At 36.3% G+C, this 19,917-nt stretch overlaps 3 protein-coding genes across 3 annotated transcripts; 2 read left to right on the plus strand and 1 right to left on the minus strand.

Moving 5' to 3' along the window:
- Positions 1-1,641: 1,641 nt before the first annotated feature.
- On the plus strand, positions 1,642-9,683 carry LOC114541331. The gene is made up of 5 exons (XM_028561267.1): positions 1,642-3,231; positions 3,585-3,732; positions 4,097-4,336; positions 8,504-9,277; positions 9,362-9,683. Exons 1-5 carry the CDS (start codon positions 3,145-3,147, stop codon positions 9,385-9,387), a joined length of 1,275 nt encoding a protein of 424 aa, XP_028417068.1. The 5' UTR covers positions 1,642-3,144; the 3' UTR covers positions 9,388-9,683.
- Positions 9,030-14,987, minus strand: LOC114541330. The gene is made up of 4 exons (XM_028561266.1): positions 12,070-14,987; positions 11,808-11,885; positions 10,213-10,721; positions 9,030-9,149 (listed from the first exon to the last, which is right to left on the minus strand). The coding sequence occupies exons 1-3, from the start codon at positions 14,618-14,620 to the stop codon at positions 10,240-10,242; spliced, it is 3,111 nt and encodes a 1,036-aa protein (XP_028417067.1). The 5' UTR covers positions 14,621-14,987; the 3' UTR covers positions 9,030-9,149; positions 10,213-10,239.
- Positions 14,988-18,033: 3,046 nt separating this feature from the next.
- Positions 18,034-18,941, plus strand: LOC114541332 (tetratricopeptide repeat protein 36 homolog). The gene is given in 3 exon segments (XM_028561268.1): positions 18,034-18,129; positions 18,132-18,170; positions 18,455-18,941. Coding segments are annotated over 3 exon segments (402 nt in total). The 5' UTR covers positions 18,034-18,041; the 3' UTR covers positions 18,730-18,941.
- Positions 18,942-19,917: the final 976 nt, after the last annotated feature.

Consider the following 19,917-nt stretch of genomic DNA (forward strand, 5'->3'; position numbering starts at 1 on the left):
TCAATAGACATCATTATACATCACTAAACATCATTATACATCACTGGACATCACTAGACATCATTATACATCACTGGACATCACCAAGCATCAATAGACATCATTATACATCACTAGACATCGCTGGACATCATTATACATCACTGGACATCACTAAGCATCAATAGACATCATTATACATCACTAGACATCATTATACATCACTAGACATCATTATACATCACTGGACATCACCAAGCATCAATAGACATCATTATACATCACTGGACATCATTATACATCACTGGACATCATTATACATCACTAGACATCATTATACATCACTAGACATCGCTGGACATCATTATACATCACTGGACATCACTAAGCATCAATAGACATCATTATACATCACTAGGCATCGCTGGACATCATTATACATCACTGGACATCATTATACATCACTGGACATCATTATACAACACTAGACATCACTGGACATCATTATACATCACTAGACATCTTTATACATCACTAGACATCACCAAGCATCAATAGACATCATTATACATCACTAGACATCGCTGGACATCGTTATACATCACTGGACATCGCTGGACATCATCATATATCACTAGACATCATTATACATCACTAGACATCATTATACATCACTGGACATCACTAAGCAATAGACATCATTATACATCACTAGACATCGCTGGACATCATTATACATCACTGGACATCACTAAGCATCAATAGACATCATTATACATCACTGAACATCGCTGGACATCATTATACATCACTAGACATCACTAAGCATCAATAGACATCATTGTATATCACTGGACATCACTAAGCATCAATAGACATCATTATACATCACTGGACATCGCTGGACATCATTATACATCACTGGACATCACCAAGCATCAATAGACATCACTAAGCATCGATAGACATCATTATACATCACCAGGCATCACTGGACATCACTAGACATAATTATGCATCACTAGACCTCACCAAACATCACTAGACGTCACTGGACATCACTAGACATAACTAAGCATTACTAGACATTAGTGAACATCACTCGGAATCACTGAACATCACTAGACATCACAAGGCATTATAATCCATCACTAGACATCACTAAACAGAACAAGACATCAGTAGGCATCACTAGACAGTCACTGAACATAATTAAACATTTATGTTAGTATCCTAATACTTCATGAAGAATAATTCAAAAGAAATACATCATCAAACGATTTTTCTACTGATTTACTCATTAAATTTCAACATGACACATGCCAAGGAAATTACGCACGCGCACATTAGGCAAAAAACCATGTGACTCAATTTGGCTTCAGTTTCATATCTGTGTATATGATTATGAGCACATGTCTCTGAGCTTTGCTAAAAATAAAATACTTGTTTCTTGTTGATGTCAATGCCAAATGGAGCCTGTTGATGAAGTCGAAGCGGCTTGTGAAGAGGTAGATCCCAATAAGCTTATATCTAAGAACGGTGTTCTTGGATATGAACGTACAAATGGGTTTGAAGAGATAACAAATTTCGACGTAAAAGTCGATGGGTATGTTGGGGATGGAGAAGGGAGTGTTATAGGGGTACATCATCCGTATAATTTTAGCAGTGAGGGATCCATTTATATCGGCAGATAATGACAGATCGTCAAGGTAAGATGTGTTGTTAATTTTTTTCTGCACCCACCTAACCGGCAGCTAGCTATGTATATTTTGTTAAAATAAACACTGCCACTCAAACGTAATTTTGTTGTTTCGGTGCGTATTAAAACAGCACTTAAATATCATGAAAAGTATAAAAATTGAAGACTGGCAAGCTTTTTGTTATGTTTAAATTAATAATAGAGGATATTAGGCGGTGATTTTTTCTTCGAGTGGTGAGTAAAAATGTTACGCATGAGCGCAGAAAATGAGAAAAATATAGTTCTCACCACGACTAGTGCGTCCACGTTTTTTGTGCGCATGCTCAGCAAGTTACCAGATGCATTCAATGCAAACCCATTGGATAAAACTGCTCGCGTAACTTGCCGAGCACCTGCAGTTTATCAATTTTTTATCGTCGGCTTTAAAGAAAGCTGGGTACAGAATAACATAATTTTCGGCAGTGTTTACAACGTGTAGTTCCAACTCTGTATCTAGATTTACTCTGTAATAATACATATAGCATATTACACTGTCGCGTGAAGATATATATGTTATTTACCGGCTGCGAGGTTCGGATAGAAAAATATTTTTCAGGGAAATAGGGAAATATTTTTCTATCCGGAAGAACCAAAACGGTAAATAACGTATTTATTTTTTTACAAAAAGCGGCGTTCGGTCGTATCGTAGTCAGACTCATAAAATATAGGATTCCGGACAGTGGTCAGATATCGTAAAATTCCACCCCCTGCTACAGCCAATCAGCTTGCAGGAAAGATTGCAGGGAAGATTGCTCATTACCATAGCCTGCGTCTTACCGGCGTTCACCGTTAGATAGTATCATAGTTGTCAGAAAACTAACGATCAAGAATATTCACGTCCGTGTTGATGCGAACTAACAAGCAAACTCACAGGCAGAATATAATGCGGTCCCGAATTTGGCGTGGGCACCGCAATTCCACTGTAATCACCGAATTATACAGTATAGAAATTTAAAAAATTGATAGATATAAATGTATGATTACCTACTACAAATGTGCAAAAATCGCTAACAAAAGCTAAAACTCGGCAAATTTCAAGATCCGACTTCAAGTTCATATACGACTTCAAATTCGATCGGTCTTCGAAAATAAATGTTTATTTAGTCATTTGAGTTTACAAATAGCTTACGTGCATGTTGATTTTTATAGAGTATTTTACAAATATCTGCTGCAAGTACTTTGTGAAAACAGGGGGAAGCATGAATCACTACACTTGCTTGGAATAGAATCACGGGCAAATTCCATAAACCAGAATTTTCAATTTCTAGGAAATAAATATTACTTATTGGTTATTAATAATTCGGTTCTTTTAATGACTGTTTTCTAGGCAATTTTTTTTAACCAACCGGCAGCTTGGTAACAACACAACGATAGTAAACTGCCTCACTGCAAAATTCCCACCGCTGTGGATTGCCCAGTCAAAGGACATGTTTCTGCCGCAGTTTGTATACAGTCTATGCAAGGAGTACATGAAAACTCCAAGTGAGGAAATAAAAAGTTTCAAACCTGTAGAGGTAAGTAATTTGTTGATTGTTGCGCAAATGCGTTTTCTGTTTTTAGGGCATTAAGCTTTCGTGGCATGAGCCACGAAAGCTTATAAGGTTAATTTGTGGGTTTGCATGAATCCCATGCTTTCTAAACGCACTGCATTTCACAGTTTTGAAGCTGCGCAAAGGCCACGAATGGACTATGACTCGTGTCCAGCACTATTAGCATCTGCGGATAGCTGTTTCGCCCTTTTGCGGCTAAATGGTGATATATATTACCGTAATTACTCGAATAAACGCCTCCCTCAAATAAACGCCGCAGGGACAAGCAAAAATATCATTAAATGCCGCCCTCAGTGTTCATGCTATATTTTATACAGATTGTTGGAAAACAAAAAACTGATGATGTATGGGTTTTTAATCCACATGTGCATGTCGACAAGAATGGAAGGCTTATCCCGCAAGACGAAAGAGCATATGTTTCGATGGAAGCAAGTAGCTTGCCATATTTACGAAATATTAGCAGTGGTAATAAATACATGTACCTTCATATGCCTTCTTTTTTTATCCATTCAGTAAAGAATTAGTCATCAGGGTTTATTACCGGTATACAATAGACAGTTATGGATAATCTTCGCAGCTATCTTCTCCGTATAACTTTAATAAATAGTGTTATCGTTAAAAGTAATAAGTACTAAAGAATTACTATAGCTTCTTTAAAAAGATAATTTATAAAAATTACACTGAATTATTTTCCTCCAAAACTCGAAAGTATTTAAATTTGCAATGAAGAACGTTGATTTTGAAACTCAGTAAATTATCATTAATTGCACCTGAGCATTAATATTAGTTTCAATCGCTAGAAGGTAAAGAGTTTTATAATTATGTTTAGATTTAGATGATGGAGCAGCATTTAAACGACTTTTGGTCACGGAGAAGGCGTTGTTTCAAAACAACTATCCCCAAGTTGTGTTGGCCCATGCTGGCAGTAGCATGGCGTGTAATTATGATCTTATATTAAAAAAATTTGATGGATGTGCCATTCCAGTGCTCATGGGACCATCAGTATCGGGAAAGACTACCGCCTTGAAAGCTGTAATGAGTATATTTGGCATACGAAAATTTACGTGTGGTTAGTGGTTTTACTCATATGGCCAAATAAATGCATGCTATACTTTAGATACAATCTTGCATGGACCTTGAGTTGTGACGATTATTCCAAATGTTGCATCTATTTCAAGTTAACGATTCACCCAAATTTTTTTTAAACTTAAAATGTTTGTCTGCTTACAAAATAATTAAATAAAGTGCGTTTATTTTGTTCTTATAGTGCTTCATGTGACTTCAGTTTTTCGGGTTTGATCATTATTTGAGATAATGATCACTATTTGCCTTTTGATGAACTACTCCCTAAATTCCTGTGTTATACACTATAGCCAAACCGAATGAAAATTGCCGTGCCGAACGTTGAAACATGATCGAGCATCTCAAATTTCTTGAAATTAACAAAGAATTAATAAAATATATGCACCTCAGTATAGACTCCTAAACACCATATGTTATAGGCTTTAAGCCCCGTTTACACTACACCCGATTTAAAGGTACGCGTGCCCATTTTAGCCGTGCCGTGCCGATAAATAGACTGTAGTGTAAACGGGGCTTTAGCAGCTATAATAACTAATTGCTATGAACGTAGACAAAACAATTAAGCCATGTAAGCAAAATATAACTCAATATCGCAAGCCAAGATCTTTAAAAACTCTACAGGGGTTAGACCTAAGTTAACAATCTTATCAGGTTTTTCAAGGGTAAATATGCCTGTAATCCGTGAGTTAGGTTGCGTGGCTTAAAGTAGCTTATAATACAAAACGTTTATGATGCATCATTGCCAAGGTTGTATTCAGTTCGCTTTATATATAAATTTGTTATCGTACTACTAACAAACTTTTGTGACCAAGTAAGTATATTGAACTTGTTAACAAGCTTTATTTTTTTCAGAATCCAGCAGCAGATATATAGAAAATCGACAAAGCAACACAACTATTCCATTTGGTTGGGATGATGCGTCCGATATGAAGGTCCTAAAAAATGTTTCAGTCAATTCTTTTAATGGCGTAAGTATTATATTGACCACATATTTATGCGTTACGCATAACCATTACCAAAGCTCCAGGATTGAAAATGAAATTGTGTTTCGAGCAGCCAATCAGCGTACGTGTTGGAAATTGATTGGATGACAATTAGACCGTGCACACGTATAACGCTTTTGACTGTTTTTGGTTTTGCGCAGAAATGACAGCAAACAATGCAAAAGCAGTAGCAATCAATTTGCAGCAGAAATTAAATCTAATTTAATATATTGAAAAAACTTTAACTCGGACCGCGTGAACAATTAATTAAGCGTCTTAAAACGATAATGAAAAGATGCAAAAAATTACAGTCTTATAGTAACTTGGTATAGGTTTGCAATTTCACGCATGTTTGTATGTAATTGTCTGGTAATCATATTGACCCACCCAAAATAGCAAAACAGCAACTTTATTATTCATACTCACATCACCCTACACTCACAGTAGCCCTTTACACTCCGCACGAAGTCTTGTGAAATCGAAGTCCAGCCCAGTTTTTTATCGCAGCGATCACGATTGTTATACGATTATATAGAAAATTTTTACTTTTAGCCGTCCCAGTGAACATATTTATACAGCGATCGTAACGATCATACTGAAACCAGGCTTTTGCAAGCCGTCTTTAATTAACTTGTCTACTTATTATACATGCACTCTGTAGTGTGGAAGTTCCACAATGAAGAACACCTTGCAGCCGCATACTGTTCCCGTGGTCTCCACGAACCTTGACACATCGGAAAAAAAGTATGTGTGTTCATACAGTATAATCACTATAATACTGCGTATATGTGAGAGTATACACGATCCTTCGGGTTAATGCCAAAATAGTTATAAGATTCTTCATTATATGTCAGTTAGGTGGGTTTCACTATAAGGTGGGTTTTACTATTATTTTTGAAGTACTTGAAATTAACCACGAAGTTAACGCTAAAATTTTACGTACATGACTGATCTAAACGTATAGCTATCATTCATATAGGATTAATTCTCGGTGGTTGCGAATTGAATTTAAAGCACTTTCGCCAAGGCTAACTGGAAAGGATAAAGTCTTAGCTGAGATGAATGTTAAAGCAGCTATGAATGAAGCGCACAAAAGCATTTGCGTTGTCCTACCTGTATGCATAACAATCTCGAAGAATGCACAGAAAACGACACTTACTTCACTATTTTGGAAGAGCTAGAGGAAGAAATAGAAAAAAAGGGCATGCAAATTGATGATAGAGTCAAACTTATGATGGGACTTCTGCTTTTCTCTGCCAAAAAGGTAAATATAGTATGTAGTATGTAATACTGAAATATGTACGGATTAAATATAGCCTCATAAATTAGACTGTCACAGTGTCAGTGTATGCATGTCAGTGAAAATGCGGACTATGTATGTGCATGTTTATTTTATCTCCAGTATCTATCGTATGAAACTGAATAATACAGCCGTAAAACGCAGGGTTTGATTGAAAACGTTCTATAGGATCCAGTTTAAAATAGCAGTTGCCTAAATTTCATATACTGTACGTATAAAAGACGTGATAATCTGTATTTTGCCGTTGGAAAACAGAGCTACAACGACGTCTAATATTTTAGTTACTATAATTTCCGGATTTATTTTTTCTATTATATATAGTCTGGTATTATAAGCTTTTCTAGTTATACCCTTGTCCTGTTTGTTGAAATTCTCAAATTCTCAATTGTTCTTTATGTTCCTGTAGTAGGTTAAGCTTTGTTTAAGTTCGCTATTATATATCATTATTTCTATGCAGATTTTGGAAAAAGTTGATCTAGCTGACGATTATGTCTTGGTATGGGAGACAATGAAAGAAGTTATTTTGCCAGGCTACACATTAAGAGAATCAGAACAGCAGCCCACATCGAATGAGAAGTGTCAGAATAATGCAAATGTAATTCATAAACTTCTACATGATCACTTGCTCCCTTTAGCGGCCAAAGAGGATCCAAATTACGTATGTTTTCTTGCTTCTTTTACTTTTTAGTTGCATATTATTTTAATTTCACACGCGCGCTTACATTTTAAGCCATATAAATCCATAGTAGAAACTATGAGCGTTACCAAGAAAAAATAAAAATAAACTAGATAATATACAGTCATTTAAAATAAGGTTGTTAAGACCAGAATGTTTCGCCAGCCTCTTACTCATGGTCGGAAAGCCAGAATATACCGGCAAAGCATTAATCTGGTTTTAGTAGCCTAAATTATGCAAATAAACACTATAACCCTGGGTTAGCGTTAACCGGCTTTTGAACAACCGGCCCCTGTATCCTTGCGTGAAGTATACAAATATGATAATTATATGCCCACTTGATTTTCGATGTGTTATAAACCTACTTAAAACTATCATTTTGGCCCACTCTGTTGATATTGTTCAGTCACTTTGACTATGGTCTATAACAACCATAATTGAAATAATCTGATATAATTTCCTTAAATTTGCAAAGGTGATGCGTTTTATTGATAATGACCATAATCCTTCAAAATGCACATGCGGAAAGTCGGTGGTGTTCCACGTTAAAGATGTGGTGGAGTTCCTGAGAAAAAAAGCGTCAGTAACTGGCGATCAGTTATTGTCATCAGTAACTGAAAATTCAGTTCGTCGTTTCATAAAATCGAGAGATATTGGTTGCGTTGGGGTGCAAGTACGATTCCGACGGAGGCCCAAGCAATGTAACGCGGCACATATACAGAGGATCTGGTTTGATCCAAATGACCTCTCTGTTTTGGATGAAAGTAAGAATACAAAAGGCGTCAATTAATTAATTAATACGATGACATTTGCCTGTAGAACTGTTGAACAGGCGTTTAATTAATTAACAAGACGCCCGGTAGGCGTTAACTCGGGCTGTGTAGCCGGTAAATACACTGCACTGAAACTGAGCTATATTGATACACTGTAAGTACGCGACTGTCCGCGCGGATGACTAAGCCTGCGACACGAAAAAAAAATAATAATCGCGAAACCTAGACTCGGCTAGACCTAGACCACAGTAGCCCGAGTAATTAATATTACGTAGCTACTATTTTCGGTTATATATATAGCATCTCCTTTATTTGATTAAATTTATTTGAACGTAATAGTTTTACTGACTGAGTACTTTTTAGGAGACCTGCCTATTGTTCAGTATACGCTTTTAATTTAACTTTTGTATTTTATTCACAGAACTTGGGAAGAGGAATGATAAAAGTGGGACAAAAGTGCAAACCATTCTTGACAACGACAGTGTTTTGACAAATGTAGAAACCATTCTTGACAACGACAGTGTCTTGCCAAATACACAAACCATTCTTGACAACGACAGTGTCTTGACAAATGTAGAAACCATTCTTGACAACGACAGTGTCTTGCCAAATGCACAAACCATTCTTGACAACGACAGTGTTTTGACAAATGTAGAAACTATTCTTGACAACGACAGTGTTTTGACAAATACACAAACCATTCTTGACAACGACAGTGTCTTGACAAATGTAGAAACTATTCTTGACAACGACAGTGTTTTGACAAATACACAAACCATTCTTGACAACGACAGTGTCTTGACAAATGTAGAAACTATTTTTGACAACGACAGTGTTTTGACAAATGCAGAAACTATTCTTGACAACGACAGTGTCTTGCCAAATACACAAACCATTCTTGACAACGACAGTGTTTTGACAAATGTAGAAACCATTCTTGACAACGACAGTGTCTTGACAAATGTAGAAACCATTCTTGACAACGACAGTGTTTTGACAAATACACAAACCATTCTTGACAACGACAGTGTCTTGACAAATGTACAAACCATCTTTGACAAGGGTGCCTTGGCAAATACACAAAAAACAGTTGAAAATGACGTTCAAAACCTTAAAAGCAAAGACAGCAAAGGTGGTAAAAGAAAACGGAGAATGGCAGATGGTTTGTTCGATAAATTGCACAGTGGACTCAAAGGTATATTATATGCACGTTCTAATTTACTCCTCACATTTATCACAACTCACAAATTGAGAATACTGACCCAAACCATATTTTTAGATAAACGTACACGAAATGGTAAATAAGGTTAATTACATCGATGGAGCCGGAGTGTTAACTGCATGGTGTTGCTGTAGTACTTGTGGACTACGTGATCTGGCAAAGTTGTTAAACATTATTTAATATGTTTTTGTGTTGAAATTTGGTTGGCATATATGGGCGAACATAATTAGAGTGTTAAATGCTGAACGCAAATAGCGACGAGATATTACATACTTCATTATAAGTTGCTTCATGCAATCTTAACAATATGTCAATGTTAGCATATGTCTTGATATAAAAAACAATAATCAATAAAGTACTTGAGTTTTAACATCAACATTGTGGGACATAAATAAATTAATTAATGTGAATATAAACTATATGCTAAGCCCATTAGTGGAAATGACACATTATGTCAACTTGATCTTAAGCCTTGTTTAAACGTTACCGGACGAATTTAGGTCTGAAATTCGTTCATTTTCGCCTGTTTACACGCAAATTTGTTCTTTACCGTGTATAAACAAGGCCTTTGGCTTGGTGGTCAGAGCATTTCACAAACATCGAAAAGGCGTAGGTTCAATTAGCCATTTCCCAATCGAGCAGGGTACTGTGTTTAGTCGGGAACCGCAAAGCATCCATGGACTGTTTGGAGGGACAAATGATTTCAGACTTATATTTCCTGTTCCTCCAAACAGTCCATAGATGCTTTGCGGTTCGCGACTAGACCCAATCCCCTGCTCGATTGGGAAATGGCTAATTTCTGCCGGACGGCCAATAGTTGATGAATTCTTTTCAACTGTCCCTGGCGTGTATCAATTTCCACTCAAAATTAAGACCAATTTAACCTATTCTTATTTTTAAATGCTTACTTTTATACGGCGCAAATCTCAAAACCGTCAAATTTCAAAGTCCTTTTTGAGTTTTAAAACCTTTTTCCAGATGAACTCTTTTTGCCATTTTCTCAGTGGTAAAACAATATTTAAGTTAAATAAGCCTTCTATGACACCAATGTATAAACTGTAAACCGTTTCAGCATCCCATAATGTGAAATAACCAGATCGAAAAAAGTTGATAATAGAACACAAAACACAGACTTCCAAGAAATTTGTAGTATTTTCTTCAGGTGTAGATCCACTAGGTAATATATTTTTTTGCGTCTGTAAAATGTGCTTAACACGAGGCGAAGATTTGGTTTTCCTTCTAACTTTGACGACTCTTGTCTTGCAAGTACATCCACCACATTTACCAACGCACTTGCATCTGTCGCAACAAGATTTAAATTTAATCATGCAGTTGCATCGCTTATAACTTTTATATTTCTTTAACGGCTTTGCTTTTCTATTTTTCTGCGCTTGTGTCGTTTGTCCACACCTACAACCTGTTAAAAGCAATTTAGATTCATCGTTTTCAAACTCAGTAAACTCCTTATGACGTTTCACGTGAAAATTACTCGTTTGAGCGCGCCCCGAGAATAGCAATGCTGTTGATCAAAGCTGATGAGATTACAAATTGTTCACCCCTTTTGTCTTGCATGATGTGTTTCTTTGTTTTGCCAGCGCGTCGTCGAGCTGGCCGCGTAGTAAATCGTAAACTCCCTATTTTTATACAAGGGCGTACAATAGACCTTTTTGGTAATTACGTCACAACTACATGGAAGCGACGCTGTGGGGCCAGGAATCGCTTATGTAATATAAAAATATTATATCTTGGCCCCTTAGCCTCCCTTCCATGTAGTTGTGACGTAATTACCGAAAAGGACTACTTGAAACTGCACTGACTTGTTGTCAGCCAGTCAGGCGCTCTAGCCGGCGCGCTGAAGCCGGAGTATCTTGCTTTCTAATACTGTTTTTCAGTAAATTTAGAACTTAACAATAAAATGGCTGCGACTTGAAACAAGGTTAATGCATACTGATTTATGTGCATGCATTGTTTACAAATACATTACAAATCATGAAGCACTTAATTCTGTTACAAGGAATTGTCCCTATTCATTACTCTATCTTTAGCAGCAATGTGCGCAATGTCGAGCCCTTGAGAGTTTTTTTACTATCATTTATTTCTTACTGCGCATGTTTGTTGCGAATTTTTTAGACAATAGTCATAAAAATCGTCTAGTGGAGAACCGTTTTCTATTAAGCTTCTGTTGTACTAAATATTAGCGCGCTATAAGGGGACAATGGGATTTCCCATGATATATTTCTTTAACAGGAAAGAAAAAGAAAGAGAAATTTCCCAGGATACTTGTCATTTCTTATACAGACAGTTCAAAAGTCTTTTCCGATGATATATCAAAAGAATCCCAAATGCAATATCGGCGAACGTCGGGCACACTTCATGACTTACGAAATTTTACAAAAAATACGAACAAGATTTAACGCCCACCGCCGTGCCGGAATGCCGCTGAAATCTCATCGATTTTTGGCTTATTGAGTATTATCGGACAAGCCACAGAAATTCTACATACCTTTACGTCCAGGTGTTGATGATTTAAAATTTTCTTTACAGTCCACTACATTACGCGACTCTGTTGTGTCGACAGTGCCTAAAACGGTAATTATATTAATAATGTAGTAATATAGTAACTGTTAATATGGGTATGATAAAATGAATTGCAGTAAATTAATTGGTAGATAATGATTATTATTACAATTAGATGTGACCCTACCCGATTAATAGCAAGTTCACATTCCGCGTATTCACATGCACATACTGGGAAACAACAATACCTGAAGGATGCAAAGGTACTATGGGCGAAACTGCGTTATAGTGACCTGGTCCTGACGACGTATATGCCAAGAAAATTGGTGTTGCGGTCATGACAAACCCACGTGGACATACGTTAATTATAGGAGTGCTGGGTTCCGATGTTATTATTCCGAGTGGAATTCCCAATACATTTGCCATTGCCATTGGCATAAGATCACCGAGATTACCTCCAAAAAAACCAGGCCTTTCGTAATGTTCGACTTCAGATAAGTAGTCCACATTATCTGGCAAAAAACTCGCATAATCAGAAGCGAAATCACCTCTCCATTCTTGGACGATTAGATTCCTCAATCTTGTCGATAATTCTTGCACAGACATTGTCGGTAACAAACCAATGTCCCTAAGATGATCAGCGATTACTTTGTAAGCTCCTTTGTTCAATACAGTTGAAAGGTGAAATGCAACAGCGGTAAAGAAGCAGTTCCCATCACCTGGAACCTCCACCTCTTCAAGTCCAAAAAATTGAAGATGTCCTGTGAGTACCGCCTTTGTACCATCTGTAGTTGCCGCAGTGGCAAAATGTGAGCGCATGTTTCTTAGTGCATTAAAGGTATTTCCATATTCAAGACCAATTAGATGTGCAAGATTAGTTTTCAAAAGTAAACGCGTTCCTCCAATGTGTTCCAAACCTTTATATAATTCATAAAAAATAATAGCTGAATCAGCAATGGCCATTGCCATATTATTATCTCTACCTTTGTTTTTGGCGTATGTGTGTTCATCTTGAATATCATCACTTGTTTGCAGTGATGATGAGATAGCGTTTCTGATATTACAAATTACTTCTTCGCTCAACTCATCTAACGACTTGTAAATCATAACATTTTTTTCTGGTATAATAGCTTCTAACTCACCACCAATCTGTCTAAAAGTTTCAAAACCGAAATTTTCCACTCGTTTGGAAAAGTCCGGTGGATCTTTTGAACAAGCCATAAGTTTTTTAATTGAATTATTTCCTTGGTTATTAATTTTGAAAAAAAGCCTGGAGCATCTTACGTATGCGGTCTCCAGTCCAATTTTATTTATCTTTAGAACATTGTTCATATTTCTGTGAAGTCGTTCATTTCGCGATGTTGATACATTAACAGGGATTCCACTAAGGCAGCCTTTCACAATATGCAACTTTATATTGCAGATAGCTTTTTTTGCCGCTTGATTCAAAATATATTCTCCCTTCCACGTCTTAGATTTCCACCATCTTTGGAAACTTTCAAGATTTGCAATTAATGTTTCTTTATCGGGAGTTGGTTGTAATCTTTTGATTCCAAGATCATTTGATTGGCGAAAAATTAATCCGTACCCTTTGCATATATCTGTATTTAATCTTATTGCCATAGGTAAAGTGGTTACAAATCGCTGTACAGCGTGAAAAAGATCTAATTTTACCAAAATGTTTGGAAAGAATTGGGACTGAAATTGACTTCTCCATTTACAGCAATTATCAATGACAATACCTTCTAAATCAGTATTTAATCGTTCAAACCTGTCCTTAAGTTCTCTAAAAATGCCACTTACTTCATTGAATGATTCTCCTTTAGTAAATCTCCAATGAATAATTTTACCGTTATTGTCCAAAACAATAAATACACATTTCATCAACTTTATCCAGCGTCCGTCGCTCTCTCTAGTGAAGCCAATGTTGCCTGCACTTTTAAACGTGTGATCGCATGCAAGCCATCTAGATGTACGACAAGCCATGTCGTCGTAAAAGAGCTGATCGAACAACAAAGAATACGATACAAACACTGATCTAATTATTTTTTCGTGTGGGAATGGAAACGCCTTTTGATCAAATGGCGGAAAACTCTGCCTCTGGATAACGTTTTCACTAAGTTTTAATGTTGAGCTGTCTTGCTCGTACCGTAACCTAAGACGCCAGTAATATTGCTCATATTGATTACACACAATATCCTCGATCGAATGAAAACTTAAACCATTGTCGACCATTGAAGATAGCTGGGTTAACATATCAACTGTGAAACCCGCCCGATTAGTTAGGAAAAATGGAACAAAAACCGACGATGGAAGCGCAGAAAGGATCGATGGATGATGCGCAGGAACTTGATGATTTGACGAACAAAGGTAAATATGAGAAACAAGAAGGATCGCAGAATTTGTGTCATAAACAACTCGAGGTTCATATGATGAGCTGGCCCATGTTTTATCTGCCCACTTTCCAGATCTTCGTAAACAGGTTGCCGAACAAAATGGACATGAAAATCGAGAAATAAGGTCAGGATGACTAAAAATCACGTCCCACAACAAGATAGGAGGAGATGTATACCATTCTGTATTGGGCAGATTGTCAGACCTAGCGCTGGGCCATTCCCTCACAAGCAAAGAGCCGGACGGACTCTCGCAAACAGCCTCTTCAAATAATTTAATCGCCCGTTTAATCTTAACAATTGTGATTTCCGAGATATCCATGCATCCACAAATGCAACTGGAGCTCAAAAAAACAAAAAGAAACAAAAAACATTTTGAAGAATCTTTACTGAGAATCAACATCATAACAGCGAAAATGATCTGGTAACGTAATGATCTACGCCTCACTTTAAGTGATGTCTGGTAATGTCCAGTGATGGTTAATGATCTCTAGCGATGTCTAGTGATATATGTCTAGTGATGTTTAGTGATGGATAATGATGTCTAGTGATATGTCTAGTGATGTCTAGTGATGTATAATGATGTCCAGTGATGTTCAGTGATGTTTAGTGATGCATAATGATGCTTAGTGACGTCTAGTGATGTCTAGTTATGTCCAGTGATGGATAATGATGTATAGTGACGTTTAGTGATGTATATAGTGATGTCCAGTGATGTCCAATGATGGATAATCATGTCTAGTGATGTACAATGATGTCTATTGATGCTTAGTGATGTCCAGTGATGCATAATGATGTCTATCGATGCTTAGTGATGTCCAGTGATGCATAATGATGTCTACTGATGTCCAGTGATGTATAATGATGCTTGGTGATGTAGAGTGATGCATAATGATGTCTAGTGATGTAGAATGATGTCTATCGATGCTTGGTGATGTCCAGTGATGTCTATTGATGCTTGGTGATGTCTAGTGATGTATAATGATATCTAGTGATGTATAATGATGTCCAGTGATGTATAATGATGTCCAGTGATGTATAATGATGTCTAGTGATCTATAATGATGTCCAGTGATGTATAATGATGTCCAGTGATGTATAATGATGTCCAGCGATGTCCAGTGATGTATAATGATGTCTAGTGATGTATAATGATGTCCAGTGATGTATAATGATGTCCAGCGATGTCTAGTGATGTATAATGATGTATAATGATGTCTATTGATACTTAGTGATGTATAATGATGTCAGGTGATGTATAATGATGTCCAGTGATGTATAATGATGTCTAGTGATGTATAATGATGTCCAGTGATGTATAATGATGTCTATTGATGCTTGGTGATGTCCAGTGATGTATAATGATGTCTAGTGATGTATAATGATGTCTAGTGATGTATAATGATGTCTAGTGATGTATAGTGATGTATAGTGATGTATAATGATGTCTAGTGATGTCCAGTGATGTATAATGATGTCCAGTGATGTATAATGATGTCCAGCGATGTCTAGTGATGTATAATGATGTCTATTGATGCTTAGTGATGTCCAGTGATGTATAATGATGTCCAGCGATGTCTAGTGATGTAGAATGATGTCTATTGATGCTTGGTGATGTATAATGATGTCAGGTGATGTATAATGATGTCTAGTGATGTCCAGTGATGCTTAGTGATGTCCAATGATGTATAATGATGTCTAGTGATGTCTAGTGATGTATAATGATGTCTAGTGATGTATAATGATGTCCAGTGATGTATAATGATGTCCAGTGATGTATAATGATGTCTAGTGATGTATAATGATGTCTATTGATGCTTGGTGATGTCCAGTGATGTATAATGATGTCTAGTGATGTATAATGATGTCAGGTGATGTATAATGATGTCCAGTGATGTATAATGATGTCTAGTGATGTATAATGATGTCCAGTGATGTATAATGATGTCTATTGATGCTTGGTGATGTCCAGTGATGTATAATGATGTCTAGTGATGTATAATGATGTCTAGTGATGTATAGTGATGTCTAGTGATGTATAGTGATGTCTAGTGATGTATAATGATGTCCAGTGATGTATAATGATGTCCAGTGATGTATAATGATGTCCAGCGATGTCTAGTGATGTATAATGATGTCTATTGATGCTTAGTGATGTCCAGTGATGTATAATGATGTCCAGCGATGTCTAGTGATGTATAATGATGTCTATTGATGCTTGGTGATGTCTAGTGATGTATAATGATGTCTAGTGATGTATAATGATGTCAGGTGATGTATAATGATGTCCAGTGATGTATAATGATGTCTAGTGATGCTTGGTGATGTCTAGTGATGTATAATGATGTCTAGTGATGTATAATGATGTCCAGTGATGTATAATGATGTCTATTGATGCTTGGTGATGTCCAGTGATGTATAATGATGTCTAGTGATGTATAATGATGTCTAGTGATGTATAATGATGTCTAGTGATGTATAGTGATGTATAGTGATGTATAATGATGTCTAGTGATGTCCAGTGATGTATAATGATGTCCAGTGATGTATAATGATGTCCAGCAATGTCTAGTGATGTATAATGATGTCTATTGATGCTTAGTGATGTCCAGTGATGTATAATGATGTCCAGCGATGTCTAGTGATGTAGAATGATGTCTATTGATGCTTGGTGATGTATAATGATGTCAGGTGATGTATAATGATGTCTAGTGATGTCCAGTGATGCTTAGTGATGTCCAATGATGTATAATGATGTCTAGTGATGTCTAGTGATGTATAATGATGTCTAGTGATGTATAATGATGTCTAGTGATGTATAATGATGTCAGGTGATGTATAATGATGTCCAGTGATGTATAATGATGTCTAGTGATGTATAATGATGTCCAGTGATGTATAATGATGTCTATTGATGCTTGGTGATGTCCAGTGATGTATAATGATGTCTAGTGATGTATAATGATGTCTAGTGATGTATAATGATGTCTAGTGATGTATAGTGATGTCTAGTGATGTATAATGATGTCCAGTGATGTATAATGATGTCCAGTGATGTATAATGATGTCCAGTGATGTATAATGATGTCCAGTGATGTATAATGATGTCTAGTGATGTATAATGATGTCTATTGATGCTTAGTGATGTCCAGTGATGTATAATGATGTCCAGCGATGTCTAGTGATGTATAATGATGTCTAGTGATGTATAATGATGTCCAGTGATGTATAACGATGTCCAGTGATGTATAATGATGTCTAGTGATGTATAATGATGTCTATTGATGCTTAGTGATGTCCAGTGATGTATAATGATGTCCAGCGATGTCTAGTGATGTATAATGATGTCTAGTGATGTATAATGATGTCCAGTGATGTATAACGATGTCCAGTGATGTATAATGATGTCTAGTGATGTATAATGATGTCCAGCGATGTCCAGTGATGTATAATGATGTCCATTGATGTATAATGATGTCCAGTGATATGCAATGATGTCTAGCAATGCCTAGTTGCGTGTAAGGATGTATATTGATATGTTATGATGGGTATCTATGATGAATTATGGCTATTGATGTATATATGCCAGCTAAAAACAAGTGCGATTTTACTATTGGTGTGTATACTGGACATAAACTTATTACCACAAGTATTCCTTCACAAAATGGCGACTTTGTCAGAGAGTGATAAACGAATACTTGAAATTATTTTCAATCCAACCAAACATTTGGTTATGAAACTCAAGCGAACGAAAACCAGAGAACAGAAGAACATATTCAAAATGGCCACGTGGAGACAGAGGCCGAAATAAAGCAAAAGAATTGGAAATGATGGCTGTGCGTCATGCAGAACAAGGAGATATTGAAAGTGCATTGAGCTTGTTGAATGAGGCGGAGAATTATTGTTCTGAATCACCATCTGTGTACATAATAGGGCTCAAGTGCTGTTACTCAAAGGTATATATACTTTAAATCTTCAGAAAAACGTATATTGATTAAGCAGACTGCATAGTTGATCAAAACATGTTCTTCCAAGAAATATTGACATCCTCCATACTTGGAAAATGTTTCATGGAAGTAGAAATAATAAGATCAAAAAATAAATAGATATTTTTCGTGTGTACAATAGCCATTCATGGCCACAGTTGCCAGGTTCTAAATACATAATTGCAACATGAATTTGGGAGGAAGCATAATAAGAGTAAACTCGTACTGATATTTAAACTCAATTTTGGTTTAAGGTGACAAAGAGTCTGCAAGTTCAGATCTTGATAAGGCTCTTGAACTAAGTCACTATGAGGGAAATGTAGCGGGTCAGGCGTTCACACAACGAGCTTTGATTCACAGACTGAATGGTGACGACGATGCAGCATTAGAAGACTTCAAAAAAGGTGCGAAAATGGGAAATTCTTTTGCTAAATCACAAATTGCAGAAATGAATTCATACGCTGCCCTTTGCAATCAAATGCTTGCTCAAGCTATTGATAAACTAAGAAAGGGGGAGTCTGATGAATGATGAAGACTAAATAAATATTCAACAAATTTACTGTGGAAAGATTTAATGAAATATAAACACCTAATAGACATAGTCTTAGAGAAATTGTTTATTTTAAAGCATATCCACTATAAGATAAATTCTATGCAAGTAGACAAATGTAACTGGAAATGATTTTCCAATCAAAGTTGAAGTAATCATGTTTCCTATTGAACCATAATAAAAGTGTATAACACTAATTTTATTATTTAAATCAGTTAAAGCTCTAAGGTTTTAAATATGGTCTGTTAAGATGTTTCCAAGTGCTTGGATGTTGATCTTGCAGTTTTTTTGTTGTATTTCGTTTCCATCTCAACCATAAAAATCCAATGCAAACACATATTACAGTTTCAATATAATATCCATCAATATCTGTTATGCAAGTTCCACCAGAATCCATACACAACTAAAAAGATAAACATGAATCATAAAACAGTTTTTGGCAAATGTCTATCACCTGCTTTGTCAGCTTTTTTGCCAGCTTCCACAAAGTTATTTTTCAAAGATTTTACCTTTTCATCAAGTTTTGTATTGCAGCTAACATCAGTAGTATTAGTAGTTCCAATACAAGATTTCCATGTTAAACATCAACAAACCAAAGAGCAGTTGTGCTGGTCCATACTCCACCAAGATTACTCAGTGTGTTAAGCAAAGTCATATACGTTCCACCCACGGCTGGGTCACTCACGCGTGCAAAGAATGTCATTGCCGAAACAAACATGCAGTTTGCTGTTACCTAAGAAAAGAACAGTGTTCATCCCAATTTATTTGGTTTGAATGAAAGAAGTGTTGAGAGGGTTCGCTTTAGGAAGACATATTGGGGAAGGGTGGGGGGAAGGATGTTGGAGAAAGGGTGAGCAATAGCCAAGCTGTGAATGTAGGAAAAGAATAGATATTTCAAAGGCATTCGGAGTGAAGGGTTTGCATTACTTTTAACAGTGTATCCTCACCTGGTGTAAAGCATAGAATAACAATAGGACAATATAGAAATATGTAGGAAAGTCATGTTCACCAGGAGCACGTACATGATGTGCCCACCAAACACATAAACAAAACACAATAGACATTAACAACCGTAAAGGCATTGCTTTGAGGGAAATATCTAAAGGTCTTGGCCCTGAAAGGAAAATAGAATATTTTCAAGTTGTTGATTTTGTTTGAAAAAGATTG

This window comes from Dendronephthya gigantea, unplaced genomic scaffold, assembly GCF_004324835.1.
Source record: "Dendronephthya gigantea isolate DGI-Jeju-01 unplaced genomic scaffold, DenGig_1.0 000281F, whole genome shotgun sequence".
Classification (NCBI taxonomy): domain Eukaryota; kingdom Metazoa; phylum Cnidaria; class Anthozoa; order Malacalcyonacea; family Nephtheidae; genus Dendronephthya; species Dendronephthya gigantea.